Source organism: Peromyscus maniculatus, chromosome 5, assembly GCF_049852395.1.
Source record: "Peromyscus maniculatus bairdii isolate BWxNUB_F1_BW_parent chromosome 5, HU_Pman_BW_mat_3.1, whole genome shotgun sequence".
Lineage (NCBI taxonomy): Eukaryota > Metazoa > Chordata > Mammalia > Rodentia > Cricetidae > Peromyscus > Peromyscus maniculatus.
In genome coordinates, this window is record NC_134856.1 from 20421162 (window position 1) to 20440427 (window position 19266).

Here is a 19266-nt window from a genome sequence, read left to right on the forward strand (position 1 = left end):
CCATATGGACCTAGAATGTTGAACCTAGAAGTCTGGCTTAGTCCCCAGGGGGCACTATTGGGAAGTATGGGAGCCTCCAGAGGTGAGGCCAGGAGGAAATTGGATGTTGGGATGGTCCTCCTCCAGGGTTCAAAGCACTGGAGATGCTTGATTGCTGCATGGACCTTCCAAAGCCCGAGACACAGGAAACTTTGGCTTATCTCATGTATTATATCAACCTGGGCTGGCAAACATACCTGCCTCAGGAGTTTTGTTATGTGTGGAAAACTAAGTCCACATCTATATATAAATAGCTGCCTTTACCTTGGCTCCTGTACATTTCCAATTTTCAACATCTCTGGGTTTTTGTTTAGGGAACCAAGGATTAAATTTTACAGTTGCTTGTACAAAATTACAGAGTCTTGAGCACTCTGAATATTTTGCTCCATAAGATTTTAACAAATATTTGAATAATTGTGTAAAATGCTTTGTCTCAGAGAACTGGGAAGAATCCATATTAATTCCACTCTCTCACTTATTGCTGTGAACCCTTACTAAGAGGACCAAATTCCTGCCCCTAATTTCTATTTAAAGAAAAATTTTCTTACTTAGTCACTGTTCTATTGCTGTGAAGAGACGCCGTGACCATGGCACTTCTTATAAAGGAAAGCATTTAATTGGGGTCTTTCTTACAGTTCAGAGGTTTAGTTCATTACGGTCATGGCAGAGAGCATGGCAGCACACAGGCAGACATGGTGCTGGATTGGAGAATTAGCTAAGAGTTCTACATCTGGATCCACAGGCAGCAGGAAGAGAAACTCTGGGCTTGGAATGGCTTTTGAAACCCAAAGCCCACCCCCAGTGACACTTCCTCCAACAAGGCCACACCTTCTAACCCTTTCAAGTGGTCCACTCCCTGCTGACCAAGCAGTCAAAGCTATGGGCCTATGGGGGCCATTCTCACTCAAGCTACCACACTTACCTTCTCCAAGGGTTGAGCCCCTCACATTGGACACTAGTTGTGGGGGCTCCTGCAGATGCTTCAGCCACACCAGTAGAGGAACTATCTGCAAGAGCTAAGAAGAAAATCTGGTTCATATGAATTAGTTAGGTAGCCAGACTGGTTCAAACTTCTGACCCCAAGCAGTTTATTTGTAACATATTTAAACATAGTACAATTTCAGAAAAGTTTCCTCACAACATTTATCACAACAAAGTTTAAGGCATGACTACATCCAAACTTCTTTGCAAAGTACATGGGACCTTTCATGAGAATGGGCTCTATTGACTGAGAAACATTTCTCAGGAGTCTGGGGAATTTGGGTGAAACCTGGTTCTACATAGTAGCAAAGATCACCAGGCTATAAACAACATCCACTCCCAACCTTCTCGGTGGGAAAAGGGTGTAAATACCTTCGGTTGAAGAGAAAAGCCTGCATGTACAACATTCCTGGTTTCTCTAGTGCTATGTGGGCACCAGGACCTTGTGCCTTTCTACAAAATGGAATTAATTTGTATGCAGCTCTTAAGGCCTCTAGATGACCCCAGGACTTAAAAGCACATACTGCTAACCTGTGGTGGCAGGGTATGCCTTTAATCCTAGCACTTGGGAGGCAGAGACAGGTGGATCTCTGTGAGTTCCAGGCCAATCTGAAACTATACAAAGAAACATGGTCTCAAACAGAGAAAGCATGTACTGCTTTTACAGAGGGCTTGAGCTCCATTCCCGGCATCCATGTTGGGAGGCTCACAACTGCCTGTACCTTGCAGCTCCAAGAGATTCAAACCCTCTCCTGACAGCTCTTCTGGCAGCAATGGGCTACTGCACTCACATACACAAGCACAAAATTAAAAATAAAATAAATCTTTAAAACACATACACAAAATCACAGCTGTTACTTCAGCAAGGACAAGAATTTATTTTGAAAGAAACATGAGTGATCATGATTTTGGAACACTGTTTTACTAATTACCCCAAATTCCATGTTTCAATATGGTAACAATTTCATGAAGCTTTTGTACTAAAAAAATTAAAGCAGTGGGTGGAAGCACTTGAAATACATTGCTGGAAACATCAGGTAGGCAGTCCTCAAGCAAGAGGGGAAGACCTCAAGTATGGGTCTCAGGCATCATCTGATAAATTCTTAGCCTTTGGTTACTAGAAGCTCATGCTGTGGTACATTAATGTATTACCAAGGTGTCATTTGGTAGTCATAAGGCTCTCAGGTCAGACGCAGAGACTGGCAATGACTGGATATTAGGGGAAGGAATAATACCCAAGGTTATTTGTAATTGGACTGTGGAACTGCACCATTCCAACCTTTCCACAATCCAAATTAAAGTTCTAATTAGCCAATCAGTTTTCATAGAGGGCAAGGTGTAGCCTGGGAGTGGTGGCTAATGTCTTTAATCCCAGCACTTAGGAGGCAGAGGCAAGTCAATCATATGTACACACTGTTAGTATTTAGGTGTCTTTACTGGCCTGCCCTTAGGGTCCTAACAGGACATATCCTCAGCTGCAGCCACTAGGAGCACACCCTGTGCACATTCCCTATGTTTCCTTATAAAAGGCCAGCTCTGTACACCTGCCCTCTCTCTTTCTCTTCCTTCACTCTTATCCCAAAGGACTGGTGCCTGCCCCCTTCTCTCCCCTCCTCTCAATAAACCTCCTACATGGGCCCTGTTGTATGGTGTAACTCCTTCCTGCCTTTTAAAAATACAACACATGCACCACATTCATGTCATGCCTGGTGCCTGGGGAGGTCAGAATAGGGTGTTGGATCACCTGGACCAGATGCTACAGGTGGCTGTGGGCCACTGTGTGATTGCTGAAACCAAACCAGGGTCTTCTGAAAGCCAAAGAAGTGCCCTTAACTGCTGAGCCTTCTCTTCAGCCCCAAGGATCCATATTTCAAGAGCATTATCTAGTCTGCAATAGATGCTAGGAACAGATCTCACAGCAGTGCAACTCTGGGCATAGATTCTATTATAATGCTGTGCCACCAGCCTGAGTATTTGTATTTTCATCAAGGTTTATGCTTTCACAGATTTGATATTATTTTTATATGGCTGGGCTTATGAATGTCTTCCCCTTGAACTTAATAACACAAACCTTACACACATGAATATTATTCCTTGGATTTTGTTTCCATTTGAACTGCATGGAAAGGTCTACAGTCCTATTTTCTTGAATCACTGCATAAACACAGAATATATTTGTATTGATTTTTTTCTTTCCCAAAAATACAGACTGTGTTTTCTATTTGTGTGTGTGTGTGTGCAACTTGACACAAGCTATAGTCATCAAGGAGAGGGAACCTCAATTAGGAAAATGCCTCCATCAGGTTGTCCTGTGACAAGTCTGTGGGGCCTTTTTCTTGACTGAGGATTGGTGTGGGAAGGTCCAGCCCATTGTGGGTGGAGCCACTCCAGGGCAGGTGGTCTTGGGTTGCATAAAAAAAGCACACCGACCATACCATAGAGAGGCCAATAACCAGAGCTCTCTGCTTCAGTTCCGGCCATGGTTCCAGCCTTGGCTTCCCTTGATGGTGGACTGTCACCTCTAAGGCAAACAAACCCTTTCCTCCCCAGGTTGTTTTGGCCAGTTTGTTGTTTGGTTTTGTTTTCCTACAGTACTAGAGAAGCTAACGAAGCCAGAATACAAACTGAGCTGCACCTTCTGTAAGATGCTGTTTAAGTGCACGTCACAGTGAAGGCTGAGGTGCCACTTTCTGTTCCCAAGACTTCATGGTGCTTGGGTTGAAGAGACATCTGTCATTACAGGGATCAGTGTCCTTTGAGGATGTAGCTGTGGACTTCACCCGGCAGGAGTGGCAGGACCTGGATGCTGCTCAGAGGACCCTCTACAGGGATGTGATGCTGGAGAACTACAGCAGCCTGGTGTTCGTGGGTGAGTCTGACCCCTCTGTAAATCTACTAGCAACTCCTTTCTGCTTGGTTGAGAACGAAGAGAATATGGCTAACTGTTGGTAGTAGCTCAATAGACACTTTAGGAGAGGAAACCCCCATGCGTTTTTATGTAGGACAGTGTGTCTTTGCAATACACTTACTGAGGTGCAATGATTATCTGATAGTAGTTGGTGAGGCTGTGAGCTCAGGTATTCTTTGTATGTGGATCATTTCAAACTTCTCTGACAGCTATTAGGAAATACTCAGGTAATTTACCAACTATAAGTTCACTGCTGTGCTACTGAACATTACAGGTTTTTCATTCCTTCCAAAGGCACCCAGTGGCTCTACATATCTTTTTCTGTGACTTTGTCCTTTATCTTTTCCACACTCTAGCAACCAGTACTTTACAGCTTTGAGTTAAATTATAGCTTGTAAGCGTGATGGGAACATGCCAGGTTTTGTTTCTGTGCCTGTCACGTTTTACTTATGTCTTCGGACATTGCTGGGGAGAGAGAATAAAGGTTCCATGCATTTTCATCTGTCCTGATGAATGAATGAGTTTCCTACAATAGAGAGCAAAGATGAATCTCAAGCAGCTCTCACTGAAAATTGCACCCTAAGGCAGTGTTTACATCTTTATGCCACAGGAGGATAAGCAGACACATTTCCTCATTGGAATCTGTTGAGTGATTGTGTGAGTCCTGTGAGGGAATGTTGCCAGCCCCTTCACCTTCCTGGGAGACCTAGATAGCTGCTCTCTAGTTCTCTTTACCTCATTACCATGACTGCTGGCTAAGACCTCCCACAGCTCAGCATCACAGCTGCAGCTCATCTCAAACTATTCTATGGTTTAAAAAATCCCTCCAGCTCTATCCATGCCACTGTTCATGCAGTTGTGTGTACATGCCACATTCTCTTTACCATTTCTTCTGTTGATTATCACCCACTTGATTTTATATCCTGGGTTTTATGGACAGTCCTACAGCAATGACGGCAGTGCAAATTTCTCTGCAAATGTTTCTATAATCTAAATGTATATACTTATACACACACATACTCAAAAGTGGGAGACTATTGCTCTGTAGTATTTCTATATTTTGTTTTGTTTGTTTGAGTTAGGTCTCATATATGCCACACTGAGTTTGGATTTCGTATGTAGGAGAGTTTGAAATTCTTGTCTCACAACCCAGTATCTGAGACCACTGCTGGCTTATTTGGTTCTTGAGATTGAAACCAGGGCTACTTGAATACTAGGCAAGTGCCCCACCAATGAGCTACATCTCTAGTCCCTGGATCTACTTTTTAAAGAAACATAAACTACATTTCTTCTTTCTCTTTTGGGTAGGTATTGGCGATGTTCAAGACAGGTTTGTTTTTTTTTTCTGTGTAGTCTTGGCTGTCTTGGAACTTGCTTTGTAGACCATTCTGGCCTTGAGCTCACAGAGATCCACCTGCCTCTGCCTCCCATGCATTTCTTTTTTTGTTTTTTTTGTTTTTCGAGACAGGGTTTCTCTGTGTAGCTTTGTGCTTTTCCTGGTCTCACTCTGCAGACAAGGCTGACCTCGAACTCACAAAGATCTGCCTGGCTCTGCCTCCCGAGTGCTGGGATTAAAGGCATGCACCACCACTGCCCAGCCTCCCATGCATTTCTTATTATCAATACTAATTTATATTTATGCCATCAGTTTTCTAAATTTCCAATTGATTTTTTTGTTTTGTTGGGAACTTGTGAACCTTTGCTCACTGGGGACTCTGCAGCTCAGCATTATCATTGTCTGGGTCAACTTTTGCAGTCATTCTAGTAGCCATGTGCAAGGTCATAGTTGAGAACTCCAGGGAAATTTATGGCTGGTTCTTTTTAAGGCCACTTTCCTTGTCTAGGATGTCCTAAGTAGCATTTAGTTGGGTTTTTTGTTTGTTTGTTTTTACTCTTTTGTTAACCACTCACCCAGCTCCCAAATAATCACATGAGACTTATTCTTACTTATGAATGCCCAGCCTTAGCTTGACTTACTTCTACCTAGCTTTTCTTAACTTAAATTATCCTTACTACCTTTTGCCTTTATTTATTCTATATTCCTTTCTTTCCTTCTTACTCCTTGGCTGGTTGTGTGGCTGGGTAGTGGTCCCTGGCATCCTCCTCTTCTTCTCCTGCTCTCACTCTTCTCTCTTCTGTCTTTCTCAGCCTACATTTTTTCCTCCTATTTATTCCCTCTGCATACCAGCCCCACCTATACTTTTTACTGCCTAGCTATTGACTGTTCAGCTCTTTATTAGATCAATCAGATGTTTTAGGTAAGCAAAGTAACACAGCTTCACAGAGTTAAACAAATGCAACATAAAAGAATGCAACACATCTTTGCATCATTAAACAAATATTCTACTGCATAAACAAATATAACATATGTTAAATAATGTTCAACAACAACGTTGTCTTTCCAATTTCTTCTCTTTGTCTCTTCCTGTCATCTGCTTATTGAAATTTTAAAAATTACGCTGTGTAATTTATTGTGCCACTTGAGTGTAATATTCCAAAAGGTGAAGAATATTCCAAAGAGTGTAATTAACAAATTTGAATGCACCCACCATAGCCCAAATGAACAATGGGATTGTCTTTCTTCAGTGGACTTGACATCACTTAATGATGAAACGTAATCATTTCTCTATGATTCCCCATTTACAGGGCACTGCACAACCAAACCTGAGTTGATCTTCAAGTTGGAGCATGGATTTGGGCTTTGGAGTAAAGCAGAAGCCTCAGTCTGGAACTTTCCAGGTCTGTGAATGTATACTGAGCAAAGGAGATGAACCAGAAGAGAGGTCACTGGGTGTTGGTCATAGTGTGCTATTTGCACCAGTCCTGAAGACAGCTGGTAATATGAACCAGATACACAGCATTTGTGGTCCTTAGAGAGTTCAACCCACTTTGCTGATTCTGTTTTTGTTTTTATTTTTGTTTGATGGTTTGGTTTGTTGGTTGGTTTTTCAGGAAAGGATTTCATTGTGTAACAACTCTATCTGTCCTGGATCTCATTCTGTAGACCAGGCTGACCTTGAACTCACAGAGATCTGCATGCCTCTGCCTCCTGAGTGCTAGGTTTAAAGGCATGCACCACCAATGCCAAGTGAAATATATGTATATACATATATTTTTTTACTTGACAAAAATCCCATCCCTGAATATATCTTAGGCAATTTTGTTACTTTAAGCAATTCTCCCTTCTTAATAATATAAATCTCAAATGGAGGTACAGATCTTAACTCTTTGCAGCTCTGAATCAGGTTATCATTAAGAGCCTTCAAATAGCTAGAATAATTATAACAATACCCTTGCTCCTTATGGCTACTATGCCTCCTAGTAAAGGAATAGAGGATAATAAAGATGGAATGGCGTTTTTGAAATGGTATAAGATGTCTATAGCAGTCTTAGCTACAGCAAGCCCTTTTTTAAAAATCAATAAACTCTGGATGCAGCCTCATCAAATAAATCTATAAACTCCTGATGCAACTGCAGCAAAACTAAAGACTCCTTAGCATCACCAAACCATCATTCATCAATATCAACATCTTAACAAAATTCTGGCATAAACATTCCTATACACAATTATAAGTCTCACAAACGTACATCCAAAAGCAAACTCTAAATAGAGCTATTTTCACTTTACAAACTTTACCAAACATCCAAAAGCAATTTTTATAGAACTATACAAAACATAGGGTACATTAGCATAAGTTAACATTAATCTACTCAAGTGTCAAGAAAATACATTTTTTTCAAAATTAAAGAGACTGAGGAATATTAACTCCCCATTTTCTCTATAATTTTTTAAACTGCATCTTGAGCCTGGTTAGAAAAAACCCAAACTTCTCAATTTCTGCACAAAACCAGTTCCATTTTTTACACAAACAGTTCCATTTCTACACAGTCAGTTCATGAATCATCATAGTTAATAAAGCATGTATGAATAAACAAAATAGTTTATAAGCCATAAGTTGATTGAATCTATATGCATATGTAAAGTCAAAATTGATCCATTGCAATTGAATCACTCCTGTCCACCTCATTTCTTAAGTCTAAAAAGTTCAAAAAGACACTTCTGGTACCAGTCTTAAAGTTCCACTGAAAGCTCTCTGATACCAGTCTTAAAGTTCCAAGCATGAAGAAACCCACAACCAAAATGTTTTGCAGTTCCCCTGAATGCAGCAATTCAGTTCAAACCAGCATCTCTGTAACTTTCACTCTCAGCTACATCTGTACTTTGCAGTCCATAGCCTTCCCTTAGGAAATTTTGATCCAAGGCTGTACCTGTTTGCTCCACAATAGCTGGCTGGTGCAGAGTGCTCTCAGAAGAGACCTTCTTATAGCCAGCAAACAGAAACTGCACAGCTTTGGCTGCTGGCTCAAATAGCAGCAAAGCCTTTGTCCCAATCTGCTTTTTATTTTATTTTATTTTTTACTCACAGTCCTGGTCCTAGGGCTGAGGGCTCTCAACTGCCTCTTGCCCCTGAGGCTCAAGGTTCCTCCAGATGCTATGAGTTACCACTCTCATTCAGCAACCCAGTCCAGGAGGAAACCCAGCCATGGCTAGTCACAGCCGATGCACCCAGCTGTGTTACCTGCCTTGCCAGGGGTCTTGCTCTGTGCAATGCTTACACACTGCTGCTAGGGTCTCAATCCCTGTACATTTCATTGTGGGGAGGATTTCAATACCTCTGCTGCTTTCTCCATGCCAGGGCTCATTCCACCCTGGCATTCTGTCAGCCAGCCTCTTCCCTTGGGTCCCGCACCAGCTTCTGCCACAGTTCTACCCTTAGGGATGCTGCCTAGCCTCTGCAGGGACCCTGCTGTCCCTGGAACACTCTCAAACTTGAAGGTGACTGCTCCCTGGCCCTCCTGGTACATGCCTTGCATCTTTCTCTCGAGGCTTTGTCTCTCACACAGCTGCCACAGCACCCTGTGCTCTCATTCTCTAGCTACCCATGTGGCTCTGCTCTAGTCCCTGGGGCTAGAAGTCTCTGCTTCACTCTACAAGCCACAGCCACTGCCTGCCATTGGCCTCTCCCACCAAGTCTCTGCTGGACTTGTCAAGGTCGCACATAACATTAGGCCATGTCTCTCCGGCTGGCTCATGGTGCTCTCCTCCATGGCTCTTTTTTGGTGGAAAGTGTGCAGAACCCTGCTGCTTGCATTGACTTACTTATAATTTCTGCCACCCATGAAGCTACAAACCCCGTGGGCCTCAGTTGCCAATGTCTACCTTGGGCAGCTGCAGTTCCCAGGGCTGCTGCTTGCAGCTTGCAATGGGGGCTTCTGAAGCCACCCAGACTGCTAAGTCCACTGTGGCTGCTAGTTCTTGGATGCTGCTTTCTGCACCCCAGGTCTTGTCCATACTCAGGGAGGGGGAACTACTCCCTTAATATAAGTTACTTTATATTAAACCTTCACCATATTTCTAGACCTAACGCCTATATTACCCTAATATACCTAAGCCTACATTTCTCAAACTAAACTTGTGAGTTACTTTATTAGAGAGAAAGACACGGAAACAGAGACAGAGAGAGATACTTATTGCAGCCTAACTTTAAATACTTGCTTCAGCTTAATTTGAACTACTCTGCTCTATATTTAGAATTTTACTCCTGTGGAATAGAATACCACCGACTCAAATTAATTCATTAATTCATTACCAGGCATGCCCCCACCCCCGCTCTCGCAGTTCCCTCTTCTCTCTTATCTTTTGTACCTAAGTCCATGTTGAGCCACCACCTGTGGGGATCCTTGGGAGTTCAGCTCCCACTTCCCCCACCTATTCTAGGGTTCTTAGGAGGAGGAGGAAAGGATAAAAAAATTTTAGGTAGAAAGAGAGACCTAGCCGACGAGAAGAAAGACAGGAACACAGGATAGCTTGGGGAGGGCCTGGATCAATACCCAATAGCCTCAAAGGTTTATTCATAAGGCTGTTTATAACATGCCAAGGGGGCAGCAAAAGACCTCCCCCTTGCAAGATCAAAGCACACCATACAGCCAAGTGTAGACCCTTCCAAACACCTGTTAAACATGCTTGTAGTCAAATCATCTCTTAATGCAGCCCTGCTGGGTAATGCAAGCTCACATTCTCTGACCCTTAGTAATTTGGGCCTCCACAAATACTTGGTTTCAATTTTAGAAGACACAAAGTGAACTTACCAAGTGCTCATTCATTTATTTTAATTGAACTTTGAAGTGACCATTTTCAAATCATACATAGGTAGTTATAATAAAGTCCTGGTAATGACCATGATTGGAATTAAGACACAAATCAGAAAATTCCTAGGCTCAGGTGTATTTAGTATATTTATTATTATTTTCCAAATTTAATATCTAATATATATGTGGATATAAATTAAAAATGAGCTGCCAAAATGGTTCAGCTGCTCTCCAAGAAGCCCAGTGACTTGAATTTGATCCATAGGACCCATAAGGTGGAAGGAAAGAACTGATTACCACAGTTGTCCTCTGGCACCCACCCATGTTCTATGATGAGGGAAACCAGCTCCCTCTTATTTCTCCAAGGTACTCTTGAGCAGGGAGAAATGTGGAATTTGTAGATAGAAGTATATATAGAGAGACAGACAGAAAACACAGGATAGCCTCAGGAGGGCCTGGGTCTGAACCCACCAACCCCTTCTGTCTCTACTAAAGAGCTCTTTAAAGGAATGCCAAGGAGTGGAGCAAAAGACCTCCTCCCAATACAGCCAAGTGCAGACCATTCCAGACACCTGGTGACCATGCACATGGTCCAGCCATCTCCTAATGCAGCCCTGCTTTGTAAAGCAAGCTCAGATGTCACTAGGGTCCTTTGTGGGCTCCCACGGGTCCCTCCTCTTAATTTTTTAAAAGAGTCCCTTGGACCCCTCAGTTAAGCTGAGGTCTGTCTTAGGTTGTCCTTTTCAGACAGACAACCCTTACCCGTATTGGAGGTACACTTTCCATTAAGTGCCGTCTGGCTTAGGTCGGGAAGCTGGCAAGAGAAATTTAGTGCTGTGGGACAGTCTGTATGTCAAATTGCTCTGATTGGTCAATAAATAAAACACTGATTGGCCAGTGGCCAGGCAGGAAGTAGGTGGGACAAGGAGAGAGGAGAATTCTGGGAAGCGGAAGGCTGAGGCGGAGAGACACTGCAGCCGCCGCCATGACCAGCAGCATGTGAAGACACCGGTAAGCCACCAGACACGTGGCAAGGTATAGATTTATAAAAATGGGTTAATTTAAGATAAAAGAACAGTTAGCAAGAAGCCTGCCACGGCCATACAGTTTGTAAGCAATATAAGTCTCTGTGTTTACTTGGTTGGGTCTGAGCAGCTGTGGGACTGGCGGGTGACAAAGATTTGTCCTGACTGTGGGCAAAGCAGGAAAACTCTAGCTACAAATGGCGCCCAACGTGGGGCGCCAGATGTAGCAGGAATCTTAAACGTTTTTATTAATAAAATCAAACCTGAGGCCAGTTATTGGGGTCAATGCTGGTAGATCAGAGAGACAGAACAAGCTACAGCTATCTCACCTTGCCAATTCCTCAGCTGGTCCTGTTTCCTCAGACTGGAAGCTTCTGTGTCCTCATCCCAATGGCTCTCAGCTTGCCCATCCTTGACTCTCAGCCTCGGGTAGGAGAGGGTACTGAGCTCAACTTAGCTCTGGCCCAGGTTCCTATTGAGCTTACAACCACCACAGTGTTCTCCATAGCTGCCTCACTTCCCAAGTATAGGAGTAGAGGATGATAGAGATAGCATATCTTTTTTGGAGTGGGTCTTAAGATGTCTATAACAGCCTTAGCTGTACCAAGCCCTTTCTTAAATCAAAAACTCTTGATGCAATCCACATCAGATAAACTACATCAAACTTAAAGATTCCCTTAGCTTTTTACCAAACTCTGGCTCATTAATACTAGTATAAACATTATATATTTATAACTAGCATGACTATTTACCACATGTATTTATACTTCTTACAAACTTACATCACTATTCATATTTAAACTTAAATTTTATAGGACAACTTTATAAACCTTAGCAAGTAGCTAGAAGTGTATTCCTAGCATCAACTATCACTATACATGTTTACCCTTTTTACAAGCTTAATTCAAAGGGAAACTATAGGACCGCCTATAACAAACTTTATCACTCATCTAGAAATGATTTTTGACAGACCTATTTACATTATCTTTCAACAAGCCAGAGTTCATGAATCAAGAATCACCACAGTTAAAATTGCAGGATAACTCAAAACTGCTTCATTTTTGAAGTTCACAGTCAGTCTTGAGATAACCTCCTTAAAATTCCCCTGATAATTGGAAACCAGAGCCCAATTCGCTAGTGGCTCTTTCAGTCTTAGGATTTAATGAGTATCATTGCTATGGAATTGTAACATTTGTTGCTAGGGGGCTGTAATACTCGGGACAGTGCCACTCCCCCAAAGTCACCTTTATTGCCAGGCTCTCTCAACCATTCCGGAACCAACAGAGATGCACTAGGTGGCAGACAGTTTTTAACTAGGGGTTGTTCATTTACCCAACTTATTGCAGCTTTCCTAAGCTACAATTCAGACAAACATTTCTGTTACAGTATAACTTTTGGTTTGCACTATGGAAAAGCCTCCCTTCAGGATGAGGGTGAAATTACTGTATTGAGCTGCCTTAAAGCTCTTAGCAAAATCTTCTTGTGCAGCTATTAGATAGTATCTCAAAAGAGCCTGCACTGATTCCAGGCTAGTCAGCCAAAAGCAGAATGGCTCCGAGTTCCTTCCTTCCTTCCTTCCTTCCTTCCTTCCTTCCTTCCTTCCTTCCTTCCTTCCTTCCTTCCTTCCTCCCTCCCTCCCTCCCTCCCTCTCTTCTTTCTTTCTTTCTTTCTTTCTTTCTTTCTTTCTTTCTTTCTTTCTTTCTTTCTTTCTTTCTTTCTTTCTTTCTTTCTTTCTTTCTTTCTTAACTAGTAACAAAACCTCTGTCCCAACCTTCTCAGCAATCCTTCTCAGCAAAACTGCAGGAAGGAACCTCAATATCAGGAAAATTGGTTTAGCTGCTTTTTACTCCAGTTCTTCTAGAGGAATGTCATTGGAGCTGACATTCCTCTGCTCCACACTCCTCACCAAACACTTAGGTAGCCATTGAACTTCATTTTCATCTTGTGAAAAGACATAAACATGTCCTTGACCCCATATTAAAACTGGGTTGGGACCCTTCCATATTCCTAAGCCGGGATCTTTCCATTTCACCTGAGCAAAAGTTGCTTGGGTGCCATCATGCCAAAATCTATCTGTGGCAGATTGCTCACAGGTATCCATATTCAAAAAAATCAGAACGAAAAGAGCATGATTCAATGCTCTATGTGGTTATTGAGGGTAAATTTCCCTCTTCTTTATATTTTGAAGTTGTGTCTTAAGACTACCATGAGCTCCCTGTATGATTCCTTGTCCTTCAAGATTATAAGGAATGCCTGTTTTCTGCTCAGTTTGCCATTGGACACAAAATTGCTGAAATTTTTTAAATTCTGATATATCTACTATATCCAGAACCATCATCAGTTTTAATAATTTTTGGTATTCCCATACAGGAAAAACATTTTAAATAATACATGATTACATGTTTGGTAGCTTCCCCAGATTGTGCACTAGCCATTAAAAATCCAGAATAAGTGTAATGGTAACGTGTATATATTTTAACTTGCCAAATTCTGAAATGTGAGTGACATCCATTTGCCATAGATGATTAGGAAGAAGACCTTGAGGGTTTACCCCTAAGTGAGGGACAGGAAAATATTTTGGACATACTCTGCATTGTTTGACTGTTTGTCCAGCACCTTCTCTGGTAAGATTGAATTGTTTTCTTAGACTTTTGCTGTTTTGATGGTATAAAGCATGTGACTGTTGAGCCAATTCTACTTGGGATAAGGTGACCATCCGAGTTAATTTGTCAGCTGTTGCCTTACCCTCAGCTAAAGGACCAGGTAGATTAGAATGAGCTCTAATATGACCCACAAAGCATCGTAACTTTCTTTGGTGAATAGCGTCTTGAATTTGTTGAAACAGCATTTTTTTAACTTTACTGTTGCTAGTCCCAATACATAGAACAGTTTCTATAACTTGAAGAGCTCTATAAATATATTGACTATCAGCATATAAATTGAATGAACTGTCTGTAAGAAACTGAAAAAACCATGTTTGCTACCCATAATTCCACTATCTGTGCAGGAGCTGGGGTTGTTTGCTCTATGTAACTTTTTCCATTGATAACATAAGCAGCTCTTCCATTAGAAGAACCATTAGTAAAAATTATCACAACTTTTATGGGATCTTTCATAACAATCTTAGGAAGTACAAATAAATGCAACTGATTGAATTGTAACAATTTATCAGCTGGAAACTGATTATCAGTGTGACCTAAAAACTGAGAAAAGGCAATTGCCCAAGAATCACTATTTTGAAGAAGCCAATCAACTTGCTGTTTTGTGAAAGGAACATTGATTACATTTGGTTCTTTACCAACATAATGTCTAGATTTGACTCTGCTTTTCTGTACCAAACAAGCTACAGATTCATAGTAAGAATTTAATGCCTTGGCTGGTGAAACAGAAAGATGTAACCATAAAAGAGGATTGTTTTATCATAATATTGCTATAGGAGTATGTCTAGTGGGTAAAATATATGCATGCCAAGGTAGGGTCTAGTTAATATAACGTACTTGCTGATTATGAATAGCCTTTTCAACTTGCAAAAGAATTTGTCTACCTTTTTCAATTGACTGTCTGGACAAATTAGGATCACTATCTCCTTTTAAAATATCACTTAAAGGTTCCAAATCACCAGTAAAAAATTTTAAATAAGGTCGAAACTATTGAATGTTCCCTAATAATTTTTGAATTATTTAAAGTTTTTAACCTATCCTTTTGTATTTTCTTTTTTGAGGCTTTATTTCCTTAGAGTATAATACATGCCCTAGATACTGAATAGGTGTCTGTCTTTGAACTTTCTCTGAAGCGATAACCCTGCGTAAGTAAGATAGTGCTGAAGCCGTCCAAAGGCATCAAGCAAAACTTCCTCATCTTTATGTGCAAACAAAATATCATCCATATGATGAATAATATAAACCTGCTGAAATTGCTCTCTAACTTTTTGGATAGCTTGAACCACAAATTTCTGACACAATGTCGGGCTATTGACTATTCCCTGGGGCAAAATCTTCCAATGGAATTTTTCATGGGCTCTTTAAAGTTAACTGAGGGAACACTAAATGCAAATCCTTGACAGTCTTGAGGGGCTAAAGGAATGGTATAAAAACAATCCTTCAAATCCAAAATAATTTTATAAGTACTTTTTGGTATAGCAGCAGGGATAGGCAATTCAGGCTGCAAAGCTCCCATTGGTTGTATGGTTTTATTAATACTCTTTAAATTCTGTAATAATCCCCATTTTCCTGACTCATTTTTAATCAGGAAAATAGAATTCCAAGGATAATTAGAAGTTTCGATATGACCACCATCTAACTGCTCCTGTCTAACTGCTGGACAGCTTGTATTTTTTCTTGTGTTAGGGGCCATCGATCTATCCACACAGGCCGATCGGGATTTCCAAGTTATAGGATCTGCATGGAGTACAGGCTGCTCAATGACCCTTCCTTCAAATGTTCTGACACATCCCTATTAGCCTTTTCTTCAGGGGGTCAGGATGACCTTTCTATTAACTCTTGATCAGGAACTTCTTGTTTAGAGACAGCTGCACTGGGACTATATAAGCATACTCCCATACAGCTCTTAACATCTCAGCCCCACAAATTTACAGGCAAGTGAGGGAAAATGTATGGCCGAAAAGTTCCTTCATGACCTTCCTCGTCTCTCCAAGAGAGTTCATTGCTGCTCTGCTCAGGACACTGAGTTTGACCAATCCCTTGCAGCTGTGTGATAGCTTCCATTTTTTCCACACAGAAGCCCCTGACTAGAGGTTATAACAGATGAATCTGCACCTGTATCTATAGGGCCCAAGAAAAATTTTCCATTTTAATTGAACTGAGTTCTGGATGTTGTAGACCTATGGCTTGTAGCCAATAGGCATCTGCGGAACTGAATCCAGCTTCTCCTCTCTTATCTCTTTTGACTGATTTTTTGTTTGTATCTGAGGAAGTAAAATTAACTATGCAAGTCTCTGACCTGTCTTTATTACTGAAATTCCCTTAGATGAGTCACTGTTATTTCTCTCACATAATCAGCATCAATTACTCCAGGAGCAACAAAGATTCTCTGAATGGTACTACTTCTTCTTCCCAGTATCAACCCTACAGAGCCCTGTGGCAAAGGTCCATAAATACCTGTAGGGAGTGCCTGCATCCCCATTTCAGGGTCAAAACTGCATAAATGGAAGAGCTGAGATCTAATTCAGCACTATCTGGGGTTGATTTAGAGGTCATGAATGTATTCTTTGCTGGAATATTGACAGCAGTTACCCCAAAGGTCTATTTTGTCAGGGCCTGGGGAGAGCCCCTTCACACATTTCCCTGAAATGAATTCTCCTGGGTATCCATCCTTGGTAGACCTTTATTTCTTCCTTTACATCTCAGGCATATCCCAGATTCTCTATCCACTCTTACACTGTTTCTCTTGCCAGAACATCTCCTAACATGGTGTCCCATCTGACCACACCCAAAACAACTTCCTGGGGACCCAGCAACTCTCTTTTGCCTGGAATCAGAATGTCTTTGCTGGTACAGAACATCCTTGATTGCTTTTCCTTGTAATGCTGCAGTCAGGACTATCCCTTGATTGTACGATGGCCCTCTGTCTGAACAAAGTTGGATATAGTCAGAAATAGTTCCCTCCTTTCTAAAAGGGTGCAGCTGTTGCAGTTCCACCTTCACCCTCTATTTTCTAATCTTTCCTCAAGTGACTCTTTGAAGACTTGCTTACCATTTTTATGCCCATTTTAACACTAAGGAAATCCTATTCTTATTCAAAATTTTTCTCACACTGTATTTCTAGATTCTACCTTCCTTAATTTTTAGAGATAGAAGTTAAGAGAGAGAAAGAAAGTAACCTTAATAGAGAAGTATTTCTATGCTGCAGCCTTACCCGGGCACCTTTCAGCCTCTAGTTTTTCCTCCCAAGAATAAAATCCCCCACCTTCACTTTTACTACAAAACCAGACAGGTCCAACTGGTTCCCGTGGGGCTTTCTCCCCAAGCTTTCACCAAGTCCCTGTTCCCTGATTCTGGCACATTTGAGGGAGATCAGCTCCCTCTTGCTCCCCCAGGGTATTCCTGAGCAGGGAGAAATGAGGAATTTATAGATAGAAGTATAGAGAGAGACAGAAAACACTAGATAGTTTCATGAGGGCCTGGGTCTGAACCCATCAGCCCCTTCTGTGTCTACTAAGGGGCTTTTTAAAAGAATGTCAATGAGTGGAGCAAAAGACCTCCCCCAGCACAGCCAAGTGCAGACCATCCCAAACATCTGGTGACCATGCACATGGTCTAGCCATCCCCTAATGCAGCCCTGCTGTGTAAAGCAAGCTCAGGTCTCACTAGGAAACCTTTATGGGCTCCCACACTAGGACATGCATGTGCCCACACTCTCCTAAGATAAATAAAGTTATTTAAAAAACTAAAAGTAAGTTATAAACACTTGATAGTAATTGTGATGAGACTTGTGGTACTATTTGGAAATTGTCAGTTAAAAAGACTTGATCATAGTTATAAGAAAATGAAGAGAGAGAGGAACAGAGTCTCAAGAATAAGATGAAAAATCTGAAGATTAGCCATGCTATGAGTCAATGATAAGAGTCAGAGTAAAGGAGAAGAGATGTATTCACAGGAAAGGAGGAGCACAAGGGATCATAAAACAGGTGACAGGACAGGGAAATGGGATGCAGAAATGGCTGGTGGTTCAGAGCATGTACTCCTCTTCTAGGGAGCCTGAATTCGATTCCCAGCACCCACATCAGGTGGCTCATAACCACCTGTAATGCCATGTTTGGGGTCAGATGTCTTCTGACCTCTTTTGACTCCTCCATGCGACAGAGAGAGAGAGAGAGAGAGAGAGAGAGAGAGAGAGAGAGAGAGAGACAGAGACAGAGACAGAGACAGAGAGAGAGAGAGAGAGAGAGAGAGAGAGAGAGAGAGGGAAACTAAAAATAAGATTGAACAACAACAATAATAACAACAACAAAATCAAAAAAGAAAACCTGGAAAGGCTAGTTTCATTGGTGAGCTCTCCTTTTGAAGGTAGGAGAACCAAAGTTACTATAGATAGACCTAAAATTTGCAGAGACTAGCATTTCTCAGCACAGGCGATAACAGTGGTTCTGACCACTGAATCAAGCAGCATGCTTTTCTCTATAATAGCAGACTGGCCTTGGAGAAGAAATTGGTTGCATATAACCACATCTCTTAAATTCTAAAAGCAGATATCTCCTACTCTAGGAACCTAAAAATGAATCATCACACGTTAGGAGGCCATGGACACTGACAGTTCCTATGCAGAGGGTTGTTGTTCGTTTTTCTTTTTCACGTGAACAGGTATGGAAACAGAAAGTGCAGAAGCACTGAGGAAAATACTTGAGGCACTGGAGGTGTGTAGGGTTCGACAAGTCTCGCTGTGGAGGCCTGAGTTTGATACCCAGAATATCCTTAATTGCTCTTCCAATTTATCCATGAAAGACTCTTGCCAGCTCCGCTTGGGTTCTCTTGTCTCTGCTTTCTGAGCCAAGAGTTGCCAACATGTAATCCAGCCCACCTGGATTATGGAATCTGAACTCCAGCTCTCATGCATACATGACCAGCACTTTATTAAGCCACTGAGCCATCTCCCCAGCCAGTTACACTAATTAATTTAAGAATAAATTGTCAGCCAGGTGGTGGTGGCGCACACCTTTAAGCCCAGCACTTGAGATGCAGAGGCAGTCAGATCTCTGTGAGTTCCAGGAGTTCCACGACAGTCAGGGCTACACAGAAAGACCCTGTCTCAAAACAGATAAATGGAAGAATAAATTGTCCTAGCCAATGTTGCCATAAAATTTACTTGAGGAAACTAAGGCTCTGTATGTTTACATTAATAAACAATATGGTTATTTGTGGATGATATTTTTCATGTTATTTTAGATGTTCAAAAAGTGTGTGTCCCAGTTGAGACCATCCAAGAAAACAAAGAGAGACAGTGGTGTGAAATGAAAACCACAAGCAGCAATATATCAAATAAAAAGATGGCTGAGGTAAGTACAATTTTTTTTTTGAGACAGGGTTTCTCTGTGTAGCTTTGCACCTTTCCTGGAACTCACTTGGTAGCCCAGGTTGGCCTCGAACTTAGAGAGATCTGCCTGGCTCTGCCTCCCAAGTGCTGGGATTAAAGGCGTACACCACCACA

The 19266-nt window shown here is 41.7% G+C and overlaps 1 protein-coding gene across 2 annotated transcripts in view; it reads left to right on the forward strand.

Moving 5' to 3' along the window:
- The window catches only part of LOC102916038 (uncharacterized), a 55791-nt gene that overhangs the window by 11784 nt on the left and 24741 nt on the right, over positions 1 to 19266 (forward strand). For both annotated transcript variants that reach the window (XM_016006509.3, XM_016006521.3), the window contains exons 2-4: positions 3763 to 3889; positions 6575 to 6667; positions 19005 to 19114. In XM_016006509.3, coding sequence (XP_015861995.1) covers positions 3763 to 3889; positions 6575 to 6667; positions 19005 to 19114 — 330 coding nt within the window. The remainder of the gene's footprint in view (positions 1 to 3762; positions 3890 to 6574; positions 6668 to 19004; positions 19115 to 19266) is intronic.